The sequence below is a fragment of the Pyrus communis genome, chromosome 6, assembly GCF_041283825.1.
Source record: "Pyrus communis isolate YQ-2024b chromosome 6, ASM4128382v1, whole genome shotgun sequence".
In the NCBI taxonomy this organism is placed as follows: domain Eukaryota; kingdom Viridiplantae; phylum Streptophyta; class Magnoliopsida; order Rosales; family Rosaceae; genus Pyrus; species Pyrus communis.
The window spans coordinates 5,115,583-5,133,733 of NC_142570.1; the positions used below are offsets into that span (position 1 = coordinate 5,115,583).

The 18,151-nt window shown below is 38.1% G+C and overlaps 2 protein-coding genes and 1 long non-coding RNA gene across 52 annotated transcripts in view; 2 read left to right on the forward strand and 1 right to left on the reverse strand.

Annotated features, from left to right (window-relative positions):
* LOC137710392 (uncharacterized) overlaps nucleotides 1-14,607 on the forward strand; it is a 29,415-nt gene extending 14,808 nt beyond the window's left edge. For 23 of the 50 annotated variants that reach the window (XM_088695512.1, XM_088695520.1, XM_088695525.1 and 20 more), the window contains 10 exons: nucleotides 2,881-2,949; nucleotides 4,033-4,104; nucleotides 4,635-4,706; nucleotides 11,686-11,757; nucleotides 11,841-12,320; nucleotides 12,575-12,640; nucleotides 13,232-13,303; nucleotides 13,772-13,852; nucleotides 14,014-14,175; nucleotides 14,313-14,607. In XM_088695512.1, the coding sequence (XP_088551638.1) occupies nucleotides 2,881-2,949; nucleotides 4,033-4,104; nucleotides 4,635-4,706; nucleotides 11,686-11,757; nucleotides 11,841-12,320; nucleotides 12,575-12,640; nucleotides 13,232-13,303; nucleotides 13,772-13,852; nucleotides 14,014-14,175; nucleotides 14,313-14,324 (1,158 nt within the window). In that variant the 3' untranslated portion in view covers nucleotides 14,325-14,607. Of the gene's footprint in view, nucleotides 1-1,199; nucleotides 1,272-1,722; nucleotides 1,822-2,267; nucleotides 2,370-2,877; nucleotides 2,950-4,032; nucleotides 4,105-4,634; nucleotides 4,707-11,685; nucleotides 11,758-11,840; nucleotides 12,321-12,516; nucleotides 12,641-13,231; nucleotides 13,304-13,771; nucleotides 13,911-14,013; nucleotides 14,176-14,309 lie in introns of all 50 variants that reach the window. The other 27 variants (XM_088695557.1, XM_088695558.1, XM_088695553.1 and 24 more) reach the window with 17 other exon arrangements.
* Nucleotides 8,741-10,342, forward strand: LOC148696153 (uncharacterized). Its single transcript, XR_015963453.1, has 2 exons — nucleotides 8,741-9,163; nucleotides 9,419-10,342. It is a non-coding gene; the product is annotated as an uncharacterized LOC148696153 (long non-coding RNA).
* Nucleotides 14,608-15,397: 790 nt separating the features above from the next.
* LOC137709793 (protein NOI4) lies at nucleotides 15,398-17,306 on the reverse strand. Its single transcript, XM_068448777.2, has 3 exons — nucleotides 17,147-17,306; nucleotides 16,012-16,236; nucleotides 15,398-15,585 (listed from the first exon to the last, which is right to left on the reverse strand). The coding sequence occupies exons 1-3, from the start codon at nucleotides 17,153-17,155 to the stop codon at nucleotides 15,562-15,564; spliced, it is 258 nt and encodes an 85-aa protein (XP_068304878.1). The 5' UTR covers nucleotides 17,156-17,306; the 3' UTR covers nucleotides 15,398-15,561.
* Nucleotides 17,307-18,151: the final 845 nt, after the last annotated feature.

Consider the following 18,151-nt stretch of genomic DNA (forward strand, 5'->3'; position numbering starts at 1 on the left):
AAGTGGCGCAAAGCTTTATCGGTTTATGATTCCTTCGTATCGAAGCAAGAGGTGTTTAGGTAGAGGCACTGTAGCTAGTGGGTCTAAAAGTACACGAGTGTCCGCTTTTCCAAAGTAGCTTTGGAATCGAAAAGCAATCCAAACATGCCTCTGCTAGATAAAGCCGACGACTTTGATTTAACCAGTCAAAACCCAGTTTCTACAATTAATCAACCAACTAATACTCAATTTAATCTGTAATGATAATGTAGCTGCTAGTTGCAAGTTCACAGCAAACCCAGCATCCCAGTTTCAGCCGCCGACCCCGCCGTCCCTGCCAGCACAAAAACTATCAATGTTGCCAACGGCTGGTCGAACTTTATAGGTACTTTCGAACCGGACGGCAATCGGAACTCCCTGAAGGCGTCGCCGTTTCCCTAAATCCCATGGACAACAACCGCATCGATGATCAAAGTGGTCATCCACCGTCTATTCCGTCTCCTGCGCCGTCCTATCTCGATCCTAAAAGCCTTGAATTGATTCGGACACTCAACCCCGCCGTGATCGAATGGATGAGGAATCTCGACCCTGCCTTCCTCGATGAGATTCGGAAGATTCAGGAATTGAGTTTGAAGGAAAAGGAGGAAAAAGAAGGCAAGGAGAGAGAGACTCAAGAGGAAACTGAGAAGGAGAGACAGAGCGAAAGCGGCAGCGGAGGAGGAGGGAATGAGAACGGTGGTGAGGTGGTGAAGGAGGTTGTTGAGGAGAGTAGCACAAGGAATCACTCTTGGAGAAGGAATAACAAGCTGGTATATCACTCATCTTTCGCATTTAGCAATTGCATATGTATGTTTAGGGTTGAAAGATTGAGGCTTTTCGTGTTTTCCGGCCTCACCTCTCATTGTTTGAGCTGAGAAATGCATGTATGCATGTGTTATAGCATAAAGAATGTGTTAATCGGTTAGTTTATTATGCCGTGACGATGATGTTTGTCAGCGGGATTGACTCGAAATGGAGACACATCATATTTGTTAAAGATGAAGATTTTCTTTCACATGCTTCTTTGCAGTGAAATTTGTACGTGAAAAATCGGGACTTTGGGCCTGCATTTAGTGTTTGAGACATTAATGCATCTGGCCTTGTATGATTGCATTAAGTATTTGTGTTGTTGGTGCTCACTTTGTGTTTCTTGGTGTTTTGAACTATATCATATTTATTAGATGAAGCTGTCCAAGGACAAGGCAATGCAGGGGGAAGAGTTGGCAGAGAAGCAAGACCAGACTGAAAGCAAGGTTATTATCTATCCAAATTCCGAAGTTCTGGTTTTCACAGCAAGTGCTTGGTTTTCATATTTTACGTCAATAAGTTTGTTTTGCTTTGCATATTTGGTTTCAAGTAGTATCTTAACTTTTTGTATATAGCATTTGCATGTGTGTTTATGGTTGAAAGAGAGACATTTCATGTGTTCTAGGCCCCAGCTCTCATTGTTTCAGCTGAGAAATGCATGCATGCATATGTTATAGTGTAAAGTATGTGTTAATTGGTTAGTTTATTATGCTGCCGTTGACTGGAAATGGAGGCATTTATCAGAATTGTTAGAGATGAAGTTTTTCTTTCACAGGATTCTTTATGGTGAAATTTGTCCGTGAAACATCAGGACTTTGGATTAACAAAAAAAATTGGGACTTTGGGCCTGCATTTAGTGTTTGTAACATTAATGCATCTGGCCTTGTATGATAGCAGGAAATATTTGTTGGTGATCACTTTTTGTTGAAGATGCCTAAGGACAAGGCAAAGCCGAGGGAAAAGTTGGCAGAAAAGCAAGACCAGACCGAAAGCAAGGTTATTATCTATCCGAGGTTATGATTTTACAACAAATTGCTTGGTTTTCATGTTTTACGTCATTATGTTTGTTTTTACTTTGCATATTTGGTTTCAAGTAGGATCTTAACTTTTTGTATTTAGCATTTGCATATGTATGTTTATGGTTGGAAGATTGAGACTTTCCGTGCTTTCCCGGCCTCAGCTCTCATTGTTTCAGCTGAGAAATGCATGCATGCATATGTTATAGTGTAAAGTATGTGTTAATCGGTTAGTTTATTATGCTGCCGTTGACTCAAAATAGAGGCATTTATCATAATTGTTAGAGATGAAGTTTTTCTTTCACATGCATCTTTGTGGTGAAATTTGTACGTGAAACATCGGGACTTTGGATTAACAAAAAAAATTGGGACTTTGGGCCTGCATTTAGTGTTTGAAACATTAATGCATTTGGCCTTGTATGATAGCAGGAAATATTTGTTGGTGATCACCTTGTGTTGGAGGTTTCTAAGGACAAGGCAAAGCTGAGGGAAGGGTTGGCAGAAAAGCAAGACCAGACCGAAAACAAGGTTATTATCTATTGATTTTACAACAATTGCTTGATTTTCATGTTTTACATCATTATGTTGGTTTTTACTTTGCATATTCGGTTTCAAGTAGTATCTTAACTTTTTGTAATTAACTTTTGCATATGCATGTTTATGGTTGAAAGATTGAGACTTTCCGTGTTTTCCAGGCCTCAGCTTTCATTGTTTCAGCTGAGAAATGCATGTATGCATGTGTTATAGTCAGTTTATTTCGCTGCGATGATGATCTTTGTTAGTAGAATTGACTTGAAATGTAGGCAAATATCATATTTGTTGGAGCTGATGTTTTCTTTCACGTTCATATTTGTTCTGAAATTTGTATGTTAAAAATCGGGACTTTGAATTAACAAAAAAAATGGAGACTTTGGACATACATTTAGCGTTTGAGACGTTAATGCATATGGCCTTGTATGATTGCAGGAAATATTTGTTTTTTTTTTTGTGCTCACTTTGTGTTTCTTGGTGTTTTCAACTTTATCATATTTATTAGAAGAAGGTGTCTAAGGACAAGGCAAAGCAGCGGGAAGAGTTGGTAGAGAAGCAAGTCCAGACCGAAAGCAAGGTTAATATCAATCCGAAGTTCTGGTTTTTAACTTTTTGCTGCAACTACTTGGTTTTCCTGCTTTACATCATTAAGATTGTTTTACTTTGCATATTTGGTTTCATGTACTATCTTAACATTTTGTATTTAGCATTTGCATATGTATGTTTATGGTTGAAAGATTGAGACTATTCGTGTTTACCCGGCCTCAGCTCTGATTGGTTCAGCTAAGAAATGCATGTATGCATCTGTTATAGCGTAAAGAATGTGTTAATCGGTTCGTTTATTATGCCGCGATGATGATTTTTCCAGCGGCATTGACTCAAAATGGAGGCGCATTTCATATTTTTTGGAGATGATATTTCTCTTTAACATGCATCTTCGTGGTGAAGTTTGTACGAGAAAAAATTGGGATTTTTTATTAACAAAAAAATTGAGACTTTGAGCCTGCATTTAGTGTTTGAAACATTAATGCATCCGGCCTTGTATGATTGCAGGAAATAATGTTTTAAAGGCTCGCCTCAGGGCGCGCCTAGGCGCCCTGTGAGGCTGGGCTTGAGGGTTGACGCCTCTGTTTTGAGGGAGTGGGCGGAAGGCGCTGGAAGGTGTCGCCGGAGCCGCTAGGCGCACCTCAGGGGATTTTGTTTTGTTTTTTTAAATACTCCCAAACCCAAATTTTGGGTAGGGTTTTAACTACCTCATACCTCTTCCTTGCACTATCATCTCTCTGCCTTGTTTTCTGATTTTTATCTTTTATATAAAGGATGTGTGTGCCGTCTACGTGCGTTGTTATATGTGTGCTCATTATGCTTTTCATCCTCTATTTTATATATATAATATATGTATATATATGTATTTATAATATATGTGTGTGCTCAGGGTGATTATTGATTAATAATCTTCTTCTTTTTTAATATAAATATGTGTATGCTCAGTGTATATATTAAAAAATTTAGGTCTCATGAGGCTTCGCCTCACGCCTTACACCTAGGCTGGGCTATCCCTCGGACGCCTCGCCCACGCCTCACGCTATTAATACTATAGTTGTGTTGTTGATGCTCACTTTGTGTTTCTTGGTGTTTTGAACTTTATTAAATTTATTAGAAGAAGGTGTCTAAGGACAAGGCAAAGCAGAGGGAAGAGTTGGCAGTGAAGCAAGACCAGACCGAAAGCAAGGTTTTTATCTATCCATAGTTCTGGTTTTCAATGCAACTGCTTTAAATGTTTTACATCATTAAGTTTGTTTTACTTTGCATATATGATTTCAAGTAGTATCTTAACTTCTTGTATTTAGCATTTTCATATGTATGTTTATTGTTGAAAGATTGAGACTTTTCTTGTTTTCCCGACTTCAGCTCTCATTGTTTCAACTGAGAAATGCATGTATGCATGTGCTATAGTGTAATTAAAGAATTTGTTAATCGTTAGTTTGTTATGCCGCGATGATGATTTTTGTCAGCGGAATTGGCTCGGAATGGAGGCACATATCATATTTGTTAGAGATGATTTTTTTCCTTTCACATGCTTGGTGAAATTTGTACATGAAAACTTTGGACTTTGGATTAACAAAAAAGATGGGAACCTTGGGCCTGCATTTAGCGTTTGAGACATTAATGCTTATGGCCTTCTATGATTGCATGAAATATTTGTGTTTTTGGTGCTCATTTTGTGTTGCTTGGTATTTTGAACTTTATCATATTTGTTAGACGAAGGTGTCTAAGGACAAGGCAAAGCAGAGGGAAGAGTTGGCAGAGAAGCAAGACCAGACCAAAAGCAAGGTCATTATCTATCCGAAGTTCTGGTTTTGAACTTTTAACTGCAACTGTTTGGTTTTCGTGTTTTACATCATTCAGATCGTTTTACTTCGCATATTTTGTTTCAAGTGGTATCTTAACTTTTTGTATTTAGCATTTGCATATCTATGTTTATGGTTGAAAGATTGAGACTTTTTGTGTTTTCCCGGCCTCAGCTCTCAATTTTTCAGGCTTTAGCTGAGAAATGCATGTATGCATGTGTTATAGTGTAAAGAATGTGTTGACTGGTTTGTTTATTATGCCGTGATGATGATCTTTGTCAGTGCAATTGACTCGAAAAATCGAAATGGAGGCACTTATCATATTTGTTAGAGATGACGTTTTCTTTCACATGTATCTTTATGGTGAAATTTGTACGTGAAAAATGGCAACTTTGGACCTGCATTTAGTGTTTGAAACATTAATGCATCTGGCCTTGTATGACTGGATGAAATATTTGTGTTGTCGGTGCTCACTTTGTGTTTCTTGGTGTTTTCAACTTTATCATATTGTTTAGAAGGTGTCTATGGACAAGGCAAAGCAGAGGAGAGAGTTGGCAGAGAAGCAACGCCAGACCAAAAACAAGGTTATTATCTATCCGAAGTTCTGGTTTTGAACTTTTTACTGCAATTGCTTGGTTTTCATGCTTACATCATTAAGTTTGTTTTACTTTCCATATTTGGTTTCAAGTAGTATCTTAACTTATGTATTTAGCATTTGCATATGTATGTTTATGGTTGAAAGATTGAGACCTTTCGTGTTTAGCACTCTTCTTTTCATGCTTTTGCTGAAAAATGCATGTATGCATGTGTTATAGTGTAAAGAATGTGTTAATCGGTTAGTTTATTATGGCATGATGATGATCTTTGTCAGTGGAATTGACTCGAAATGAAGCACTTGTCATATTTGTTAGAGATGATGTTTTTCTTTCGAATGCATCTTTGTGGTGACATTTGTACGTGAAAATTGGTACTTCGGATTAACTGAAAAATCGCGACTTTGGACCTGCATTTAGTGTTTGAAACATTAATGCATCTGGCCTTGTATGACTGGATGAAATATTTGTGCTGTTGGTGCTCGCTTTGTGTTTCTTGACGTTTTCAACTTTATCATATTGTTTAGAAGGTGTCTACTTACAAGGCAAAGCAGAGTGAAGAGTTGACAGAGAAGCAAGACCAGACCGGAAGCTAGATTTTTGTTTATCCGAAGTTCTGGTTTTTACTTCAATTGCTTGGTTTTCATGCTTTACATCCTCAAGTTTTGTTTTACTCTGCATACTTGGTTTCACGTAATATCTTAACTCTTTTTGTTTTGAGTGACGATGGGGCTTCTCATATGGTTTATCTGAAAGCTAGTAGGTTAGCGTGTTAGCGTGCACAACTGAACATGATCAACTCATAGGCGACGTATGTTAAACCTTTTATCTTGTAGCTAACTATAGAACGATGAGGGTCTTGAATGTGATCAACTTATAGTCGATGTGTTATCATGACAATTGTATGGTGTTACATTACAATCACACATTCCTTTTTATACGGGATTACGATTAATTTTTAAATTGTGAATGACATTTCTTTCCCTTTGTACCCTCCTATTCAAATCTGTGCAATGTGCACGGCGGCCTAGTAACAGTTTCATGATCTTAATATAACACTTGAGCTTGTTGCAGTATTGCCCAGGACGACGTAAAGGGGAACCCTCCGTAGCTCCAGCTCTGGAACTTAACTTTGTGGGCCTGCCAATTCGTCCGGTATAAACTCTTTTGATCTGCAAAAATATGAGGAATGAATATCTAAGATTTTGTCTTTGCTATTTTCTTAGGTCTGGTTTGGTACTGAGATGATTCTGAAAAAAGCTGGTATCAAAAAAAGCTGGGAGCTGTTTTTGTGGCTTTTTTTCACAGTTTTGGGTGAAAAAAAGCCAAAAACAAGAAGCTGCAAAATCCAGCTTTGAAAAACCGGTTTTTTTTCACATCTGTTTTACATAAAAGTTTATCAAACACTATAATACTGCTTTTTTTTTTTCAAAAGCACTTTTACAAAAAAGTTTACCAAACACTCTGCTACTTTATTTCACAGCTGCTTATTCTCAAAACACAGCAGAAGCAGCTTTTTTTCAAAGCACATAAATACCAAACCAACCCTTAGTCTGTTGGAGCTACTATCAAGTGTCCATATGTTTGCTGAATAATTATTTTAACGTATTACAGGGGAAGAAAGATTGTCGGCACTATATGCAAACTGTCACTTGCAAGTATGGAAACAGCTGCTTGTTTAATCACCCTGATCCTACACCTGCAAAAGAATCTCGCCCACAATCCGCTTATGAATCTCATGGGATTCATTCCGAAACTACAGAATGGAATGATGTCATCACTCCGGTATTATAGTCTTGGGTTTACTGTTTATTTACCTCTCATGATTTTGATGTACGAATTACCATTTGTTTTCGTGTTTTGACTTCGTTCTTTTCCTTTTCATGCCCTTTGAACATCTGGAAGTAGAGCTGGGACTGATGCTACAATTCCGCAACAGCCAGAGTTATAAGTTTTGCATGAAACGTCGGCTAGAGGAGTTAATCGTTTTCTTATTTTTGACTTGGAAATGTATCAAACCTTGTCACCCAGCTGCCAGCGGTCTTTCGGATGTAAGAAGTTAATTGAAGCCGGAAAATGTAAATCATTTCGTATTTGAAGTGATTTTACTAGAAAATACAGGTTAAATTTGGGGAGTATCCTCTCAACTTTGCTTTGTGGTTATGGTCACTTCCCAATTATCTTTGATTTGTTTGTTGGATAATCCTACCTACAGAAGTGATTGTGTTAACTATTGACCTCCAAACCAAACAAACCCCAACAATGGGGAAGAATTGCTGGATGAACTCGAACATTTTGTTTTTTGAACCAAGTTAGTGTCTACATAGAGATTATTTGATCCTCTCATCGCGACGAATAATTCGACGGGACAAAAAAATTTGATGATCCTCGATGACAATGAGCAAAACAAATGAGAGTGCACCAAGAATTTACGAGGTTTGACAAAAAAAAAAAAACTTGTGTATGTGCCTCCTCTTGAAGTGAATTTGTCAAACCTCTCATTTGGTGGGTAGAATTAGATTTGATAATTTGCTATTTTAAGATATGGTGAAGTAAGAAATGAAGGTCATTGTGAATGATTCTTCATATGGGGACGGGATTAGAAGGGATAAGTTATAAGAGATGTTGGTATCCTACCATTTTGTGGGGGGTTGAATATGATATGTTTTCTTCACTCTGCACTTCATCTTCTACCTTTTAACTTGGACAAAACAACTTTGTTTCTTCCGTCCTTCAACATGCTTGAATTTACTGTGTTATCAAATCAAATCCAATCATAGGCACCAAGCGAGCTCTCAGACTTGGGGAGTGGGATGATCAGATTGATACAAGGTAAGCAAGGTTATTATCTATTCGAAGTTCTGGTTTTTACTGCAATTGCTTGGTTTTCATGTTTTACATCCTTAAGTTTTCTTTTACTTGGCATAGTTGGTTTCGCTTAATATCTTAACTCTCTCTGCTTTGAGTGACGATGGGACTTCTCGTATGGTTATCTGAAAGCTAGTAGGTTAGCATGCACAACTGAACGTGATCAACTTATAGTCGATGTGGTTATCTTAAGCCTTTTATCCTGCAGCTGACTATAGAATGATGAGGGTCTTGAACGTGATCAACTTATAGCCGATGTGTTTTCATGACAGTAGTATGCTGTTACATTGAATTTTGAATTGTGAATGACATTTCTTTCCCTTTGTACCCTCCTATTCAAGTCTCTGCAATGTGCATGGTGGCCTATTAACAGTTTCAAGATGTTAATATAACGATCGAGCTTGTTGCAGCATTGCCCAGGACGACGTAGAGGGGAACCCTCTGTAGCTCTAGCTCTGGAGCTTGTTGCAGCATTGCCCACAATCCGCTTATGAATCTCATGGGATTCATTCCGAAACTAGAGAATGGAATGATTATCAGGTACTTTTAAGTCATCACTCCGGTATTATAGTCTTGGGATTATTTACCTCTCATGACGAATTACCATCTTTTAAGGGATAAGAGTCTGAATTTTTCGTGTTTTGACCTCTTTCTTTTCCTTCTCATGCCCTTTTTTATTCATGTTTTGGCTCATAAAACTAGTAATATGGTCCTCCATTAAGGACTTGAAATTTCCAATATTTTGAGCAAACTGTTGTCGGCATCAGTTGTAGTAATATGCTTACGTTTTCACTTCGGTACATCTAAACCTTTTAACTGGGTTCCCTAATAGTATCCTGTACCTCCACCATATGTTATGAACAACGCAGTGACTGAAATCAACTTCGACGGACAATATGCACAGCTGAAGCAAGTTGAAGAATTACCAGAACGACCTTGGCAACCGGTTTGCATCTACGAGGATCTCCCTTTAAGACCAGTAAGTTCACTCTTTTTCAAAATGTTCTTTTTATAGAGAATTCGTAACTATGGATTATGATCTCAGAAGTATTTTCACTTTGTGATACAAGTACCATGGAAACTACTTTAGTTTTAGAACTCGAAGTTCTTTTCTTTTGGGCCAATGACAACTAACAAGTCACGTCCCTCTTGTTCACTGTTTGACAACTAACAAATCACGTCCCTCTTGTCATCAATTACGTAAGTTTTGATCCTAAATTTGTTTCCAATCCAGGGTCAGAACGTTTGCACACAGTGGTCGCTCTGGCGTTAGCTGTTCTGGGGCAACGTGCAGATTTGACCATCCGTCATTGTTAGATTCCTTACTGTGACTCGGAAACTGCAAATGGGGTACGAACATCTGGAAGTAGAACTGGAAGGAACTGATGGTACAAGTCCGCCGCAGCCCGTGCAATGAGCTATGCATGAAATGCTTGCCTAGAGCACAGGATTCGCATCACCGAGGTCATCTGGACATGTGTAATCTCTTTTTCCACCCGAATGACAAACTTTTTAGTTGTGAGAACTCAAGGGAAATGGAACGTGTAAATTATTTCTTATCTATGTCATTTTCCCGGAAGATACAGGTTTTCAATTTCGTCGTGGTTGCCTATTTTCCGAGCATCTTCAAATGGCTTGGTTGTGGATCTCGCTCCATAAGTTCTGCTGGCATCTTCTGTTGTGTATCGAACTTGTTGCGGGGTTGCATGCATTGTGTATCTTGCATGTAACATTGATCAAACTTGCATGTAAAACACCAATGAAGAATGCATACCCATATTACAAATTAACATGCTTGTAGGTCACGGCACTGGAGGGGGACCTATGAAGGTGACGGTGATGGTGAATTCAGGTCATATAAGTCAATCTTTGACCCAAGTGAAGAGAAGGGATGGTGAACCCAGGTAAAATAAGTCAACCAATATCATATAAGTCAACTTTTGACTCAAAATAAAAACAAAAAACCTAGGATAATCAAAATGGGAGAGTAAGCAGTGTATTCAGTTGAGATTTTGGGAAAATGATCCTCTTCAAATCCATTATGTGAGGATCGGATCCCCATATCCTATTCATTATGTATTATGCAATCACTTTTCGTCAGATATTATTTGTTTTTAATTTAAAGTAATAAAAGTTAAATAATTTCTGATGCGCAACACACAGCTGAGTAGGATCTTTACGTAAAGATACATCCTTTTCTGATATTTTTAAACATTATGCTTCCGTTGCATCGAAGTAAGAGGCACTGTACCCAGTCCATCTATTTCCGTGTCTACTTTTACTAAAGCAGCTTTGGAATTGAAATGCAATCCAAATATGCCTCCGCTAGAAAAAGCAGACGACTTTGAATTAATCAACCAACTTAAACTCAATTTCATCCATAAACGATAGTGTAGCTGCTGGTTGCAAGTTTACTGCAAACCCAGCAACCCCGTTTCAGCCACCGCCGCCACCAGCACAAAAACTACCAATGTTTCCGGCAGCGAGTTTCCTGCTTCAGGTGTCACTTTCAATGTGACCCGTAATTAATAGGCACTTTCGATCGGGACGGCTATCGGAACTCTATGAAAGCTTCGCCGTTCCCCTAAATCCCATTAACAACAACCGCATCGATGATCGAAGTGATGATCGAAGTGGTCGTCCACCGTCTATTCCGTCTCCTCTGCCATCAGATCTCAATCCTGAAATCCTTGATTGGATTCGGACACTTGACCCCGCCGAGCTCGAAAGGATCTACGCCATCCTCGATAAAATTCAGCAATTCGACCCCGCCGAGATTTTGGGGTTGAGTTTGAAGGAAAAGAATAAAAAAGAAGAAGAGAAGAGGAGAGAGACTGAAATGGAAAACGAGAAGGAGAGAGAGAATGAAAGCAGCGGCATTGGAGGAGAGAATCAGAATGGTGGTGAGGTGGAGAAGGAGGGTGTTGAGGAGAGTAGCACAAGGAATCAGTACCCATTGAGGCCGGAACCTGGAGACTGTTGGTGGTATCTGAAGACTGGCAATTGTAAGTTTGGATCGAATTGCAAGTTTAATCACCCTCGGAGAAGGAAAAACAAGCAGGTATATCACTTGTCTTTCGCATTTAGCATATGCATGTGCATGTTTATGGTTGAAAGATTGAGGATTTTCGTGTTTTCCCGGGCTCAGCTCTTATTGTTTCAGCTTAGAAAGACATGTATGCATGTGTTATAGTGTAAAGAATGTGTTAATCGGTTAGTTTATTATGCTGCGATGATGATCTTTGTCAGCGGAATTGACTCGAAATGGCTGCAGATATCATATTTGTTAGAGATGATGTATTCTTTCACATGCATATTTGCGATGAAATTTGTACATGAAAAATCGGGACTTCGTATTAACAAAAAAAATGGGAACGTTGGACCTGCATTTAGCGTTTGAGACCTTAATGCATTTGGCCGTGTATGATTGCAGGAAATATTTGTGTTGTTGGTGCTCACTTTATGTTTCTTGGTGTTTTGAACTTTTATCATACTTATTAGAAGAAGGTGTCTAAGGACAAGGCAAAGCAGAGGGAAGATTTGGCAGAGAAGCAAGACCAGACCGAAAGCAAGGTTATTATCTATCCAAAGTTCTGGTTTTTAACTTTCTATTGCAACTGCTTGGTTTTCATGCTTGCTATTTTCGACTTTATAAGGTGTGTAACTGCATCGATGATCAAAGTGATCATCCGCTGTTTATTCAGTCTCCTTTGCCATCCGATCTCAATCCTGAAATCCTTGCCCTTGACCCCACTGAGCTCGATAGGACCTATGCCATCTTCGATAAATTTCAGCAATTCGACCCCGCCTTTGAGAATTGGAACTTCAATCCTGCCATTGTTGACGAGATTTGGGAGTTGAGTTTGAAGGAATGGGAGAAAAAAGAGGAAGAAGAGAAGGAGAGAGAGTCTGAAAAGGAAAATGAGATGGAGAGAGAGGGCAAAAGCAGCGGCATTGGAGGAGGGAATCAGAATGGTGGTGACATGGAGAACGAGGTTGTTGTGGAGAGTAGCAGAAGGAATCAGTACCCATTGAGGCCGAAAGCTGGAGACTGTTCGTTGTATCTGAAGACTGGCAGTTGTAAGTTTGGATCGAATTGCAAGTTTAATCACCCTCGGGGAAGGAAAAACAAGCAGGTATATCACTCATCTTTCGCATTTAGCATTTACATATGTATGTTTATGGTTGAAAGATTGAGTATTTTCATGTTTTCGCGGGCTTGGCTCCCATTGTTTCAGCCTAGAAATACATGTATGCATGTATTATAGAGTAAAAAACTTTGACCTGCATTTAGTGTTTGACACATTAATGCATCTGGCCTTGTAATTGCAGGAAATATTTGTGGTGTTGGTGCTCACTTTGTGTTTCTTGGTGTTTTGAACTTTGTAAGGTGTGTAAGCACAAAGCAAAACAGAGGGTAGAGTTGGAAGAGAAGCAAGACCAGACCCAAAGCAAGGTTATTATCTGTCCGAAATTCTGGTTTTGACTGCAACTGCTTGGTTTTCATGTTTTACATCATTACGTTTGTTTTACTTTGCATATTTGGTTGCAAGTAGTATCATAACTTTTTTGTTTTAGTATTTGCATATGTGTTTTTATGATTGAAAGATTGAGACTTTTCATGATTTCTCGGCCTCTGCTCTCATTGTTTCAGAAATGCATGTATGCATGCGTCATCGTGTATAGAATGTGTTAATCGGTTAGGTTATTGTGCCGCGATGATCTTTGTTAGCAGAATTGACTCGAAATGGAGGCACATATCATATTTGTTAGAGATGATGTTTTTCTTTCACATGCATCTTTGCGATGAAATTTGTACGTGAAAAATTGGGACTTTTGATTAACAAAAAAAAAAAAAGGGAGACTTTGTGCCTGCATTTAGCGTTTGAAACATTAATGCATCTGGCCTTGTATGATTCAGGAAATATTTGTGTTATTGGTGCTCACATTGTGTTTCTTGGTGTTTTGAACTTTATCATATATATAAGAAGAAGGTGTCTAAGAACATTGTGTTTCTTGGTGTTTTGAACTTTATCATATATATAAGAAGAAGGTGTCTAAGAACAAGGCAAAGCAGAAGGAAGAGTTGGCAGAGAAGCAAGACCGGCCTGAAAGCAAGGTTACTATCTATCCGAAGTTCTTGTTTTCACTGCAACTGCTTGGTTTTCATGTTTTAGATCATTAAGTTTGTTTTACTTTGCGTATTTGGTTTCACGTAATATCTTAACTCTTTCTGTTTTGAGTGACAATGGGGCTTCTCATATGGTTATCTGAAAGCTAGTAGGTTAGCATGCACAACTGAACGTGATCAACTCATAGGCGACATGGTTATCTTAAACCTTTTATCTTGTAGCTAACTATAGAACGTTGAGGGTCTTGAACGTGATCAACTTATAGTTGATGTGTTTTCATGACAATTGTATGGTGTTACATTCAATCACATATTCCTTTTTATACAGGATTACAATTAATTTTTAAGTTGTGAATGGCATTTCTTTCCCTTTGTACCCTCCTATTCAATCTGTGCAATGTGCATGGCGGCCTAGTAACAGTTCCATGATGAATATAACACTTGAGCTTGTTGCAGCATTGCCCAGGACGACGTAGAGGGGAACCCTCTGTAGCTCCAGCTCTGGAACTTAACTTTTTGGGCCTGCCAATTCGTCCGGTATAAAATCTCGGCTTGATCTGCAAAAATATGAGGAATGAATATCTATCTATTCATGGTGCTTAAGATTTGAGATTTTGTCTTTGCTATTTTCCTAGTCTGTTGGAGCTTACTATCAAGTGTCCATATGTTTGCTGAATAATTATTTTAACGTACTACAGGGGAAGAAAGATTGTTGGTACTATATGCGAAATGGCACTTGCAAGTATGAAAACAACTGCTTGTTTAATCACCCTGATCCTACACCTGCAGAAGAATCTCACCCACAATCCGCTTATGAATCTCATGGGATTCATTCCGAAACTACAGAATTCATCACTCCGGTATTATAGTCTTGTGTTTATTTACCTCTCATGATTTTGATGTACGAATTACCATTGTTTTAGGGATAATAGTCGGATGTTTTCGTGTTTTGACCTCTTTCTTTTCCTTCTCATGCCCTTTGAACATCTGGAAGTAGAGCTGGGACTGATGCTACAATTCCGCAACAGCCTGGGTTATAAGTTTTGCATGAAACGCCCGCTAGAGCAGTGAATCGTTTTGTTATTTTTAACTTGGAAATGTATCAAACCTTGTCACCCGGCTGCCAGCGGTCTTTCGGATGTAAGAACTTAATTGAAGCCGGAAAATGTAAATTATTTCGTATTTGATGTGATTTGACTAGAAAATACAGGTTAAATTTGGGGAGTATCCTCTCAACTTTGCTTTGTGGTTATGGTCACTTCCCAATAATCTTTGATTTGCTTGTTGGATAATCCTACCTACAGAAGTGATTGTGTTAACTATTGACCTCCAAACCAAATAAACCCCAACAATGGGGAAGAATTGCTGGATGAACTCAAAACATTTTGTTTTTTGAACCGAGTGTCTACATAGAGATTATTTGATCCTCTCATCGCGAAGAATAATTCGACGGGACAAAAAAAATTTGATGATCCTCGATGACAATGAGCAAAACAAACGAGAGCGCACCACGAATTTACAAGGTTTGACAAAAAAAATACTTGTGTATGTGCCTCTTCCTGAAGTGAATTTGTCAAACCTTCTCATTTGGTGCGTAGAATTAGATTTCATAATTTGCTATTTTAAGATATGGTGAAGTAAGAAATGGAGATAGTTGTGAATGATTCTCCATCTGGGGACGGGATGAGAAGGGATAAGTTATAAGAGACGTTGGTATCCTACCATTTTGTGGTGGGTTGAAAATGATATGTTTTCTTCACTCTGCACTTCATCTTCTACCTTTTAACTTGGACAAAACTTCATTGTTTCTTCCGTCCTTCAACATGCTTGAATTTACTGTGTTATCAAATCAAATCCAATCTTAGGCACCAAGCGAGCTCTCGGACTTGGGGAGTGGGATGATCAGATTGATACAAGGTCCTGTAACAAGCAAGAAGCAACTGCTGCAAACCTAAATAAAGTGACGTTCTTGTGCCCAATTATTTAACTGAGGACCGCACAACATATATATATAGGCATAGAAGTGCAAAAGAAGCCAAAATCAATAAAAGCAGTAGTGAAAAAGAAAAAAAAAAAAGAAAGGAACAAAAAGAACTTTTTTTATATATATGAGAGATTTGCTGTTCCACATATATTTCCCAGGCACAACAAAAAAATTTCTTTAATTCGTTTGTAGTAACTCCTCCCAGTCCCACCCTAATATTTTTGCATCATCACCTCGCCCTCGTGAGCAGTTGTTGATTCGTTCAACCACAGCAAAACCATTTATTCTGCAAATATTCAGTTAGAAGATTAGTAACAAAGCTATGAGAAGATTTGTGACCTATTTAGAAGTGCTTTTAAAATAACTAAAAACACTTTTAGATCACTAAAAGCGCTTTCTAACCATATGTTTGGAAGAAAAAATTTACAGAAAGCACCTGCCATGTGCTTCTTTTATGGAAGCGCAATTTGAAAATGCTAATCTAGAAAACACTTATACTTATCATAACTTTTTTGAGAGAAGCTCGTGAAAATTTTCATCTACCAACACGCGCTTCATGAAGTAAGTTTAACATTTCCTGCCAAAGGTTATTAGAAGCGTTTTTGCTTGTCTAAAAGCGATTTTAGCCTTCTTAAGACACTCCAAACAGCCCATATATACGGACACAACGCAAACATCAAATTTCATGAGCAACTTCTATAGTGTTTGTTACCTTTGGGGGAGGATACTTAGGATAATGCTCATTGACAGTGTTGTATCCAGCACCATTTCTTCGTGTGCTGCCGTCATTTTTTCGTGGGGTGACGATCTTCACTTGAGCCGCACTGGTCTTCTTGTCATCTCTGGCCTTGTTGAATATAACAGTAAATCCTTCAGCTGAAGCTGGGTTGTTTACATCCCATTCCCCGAATTTCGGCAACGGTCGACCTTTATCCTGCTGAAATATTGTAAAAACAAGCTCCGATTAGTATCTGCAGATACACTAAACTGGCTAGGTCATCAATCGTCTTGATCCTACTCAGTCTGTAACACCGAAAACTTAATGAAATCAAACCAAAATATATTTCCACACATCTGCCTCCATTTTTCGCGTCCTTGTTCATCTAACCTTCACCTTACCTCCACATCAATCTTCTGCGTTTCTTACACAGCGACATGTATGTGTGTCGTTAAGCAACTGCATCGGGACTTAGAATTTACTTTTTAATAAACTTAAGCAAAAGAATCATGCATGACACTATATTGTGCTCTCTAACCATTGTAATGAAAACAAGAAAAGAATTTCACATTAAGATGGGTAACAATTTGATTGATTAGGGGCAATGAATTTGCAAACTCCGTCTATGTAAGTTTAGCTTATACTGCCGATCCCAAGCCCGAATAAAGGAGGAGGGTGAGGGGGTTAGGTAGTCAACAGCCGACACTCTATTATTATGTCGAATCCCTATGAGAGGCAATGAATTTGCACCAAAAAGGAAAAACGAAAAGAAGGGCTCGAAGGAAGATCCTCCATGCATACGTATCTTTCCAGAAATGCATGATAAGTTTCCATGCTAGGAATGATGGGAAAACTATTGTCTCTAGGTCATTAGAATTGAAAACCTTGAATTCCTAACAAAACTAAAATCTAGAGCATTGCACAACCTAATAAAATTCAATCTTTCTTTGATATTTTCTGTCCTAATAAACTGTCAAGAATTCACGTAACAAAAAAGAAAAGAACAGAATTTTAATTGGTCAACGTACGGAAATTATATCGCCATCTATAACCCGAAATTTATACATGTTTGTACAGAAAAATGAGGGAAAATAATGAAAAAAAGTGGAGAAATGGAGAAAATTTTTACCGAAGCCATGATGGAGGAAGGCAGGATCCGCCCGACCTGATGGTTTGGAGGAGGAAGTTTTACAGGAAAAGATAATAGAAAGGGAATGGTGCAGACAGACTGGGGGGAGAGAGAGAGAGAGAGAGAGAGAGAGAGAGAGAGATCGAAAGAGAGAGAGAAAGGTGCGATTTGTTGGGCAATTTTAGGAAACAAAATGAAGCCTTTTTGTTAATCCTGTTAAACCGTTTTTGTTTTCTATAATCATAGATCATGAGTGTTATATATATATATATATATATATATATGGAACCATTTAATGGTAAACTACGTATTATATGACTTTCTTATCATAAATATATATAAATGATATCGGAGGAGAAGAAAGTCGAATTGAGGATCTCAAATGCAACTACGGACCAGCCACCCCAAATTAAAGAAAGAGATATAAGAAAGTAAAGAGGGGTACATAAATACTGTTCCCTGCGTATTTTGAGCCTGATCTGATTAAATTTATGGGAGGAAGATGGAACTAATAAAGGGACTGAGAATTCAATAATTAAATTTTAATTCGACCAACTTTGAAAAACTTACGAGAAAAATAAATCTGGAAAAATTATGAGCTCTAGTAAAAAATGAACATCATGGCTAAAATATTGGTTGTAGGCACTGAACTATTCGGATTTAAAATTTAGATAGATTAATAAATTATGAGCTCTGGTAAAAAATGATCTTCATGGCTAAATCAGTATTTGAAGAATGTGGGCTGTATGTGAAAATGTAAGGTGTATGTTGAGAATGTGGGGTGGGAGGGGGTATTGTGGAGAAGTATGTGAGGTGTGTTAAGATAATTTTTAGTTGAAAAAAGAAAATGCGGAGTGTATTAAGTATGTGAGGTTTATTCAACAATATGTGGAGTGTTAATATAATATCTTTAAAATTATGAGTTCAAAGTGGATAGATTGAAAGTTGATACGAAGCCATCATTTACAAATATCATTCACACATCTAACTTCCAAACAATCCTTA

Coding starts and splice junctions, on each gene's coding strand:
- LOC137709793 (XM_068448777.2), bottom strand. Junction 15,586..16,011: donor CTAAGTATCCTCCCCCAAAG/GTAACAAACACT, acceptor GAATATTTGCAG/AATAAATGGTTTTGCTGTGG.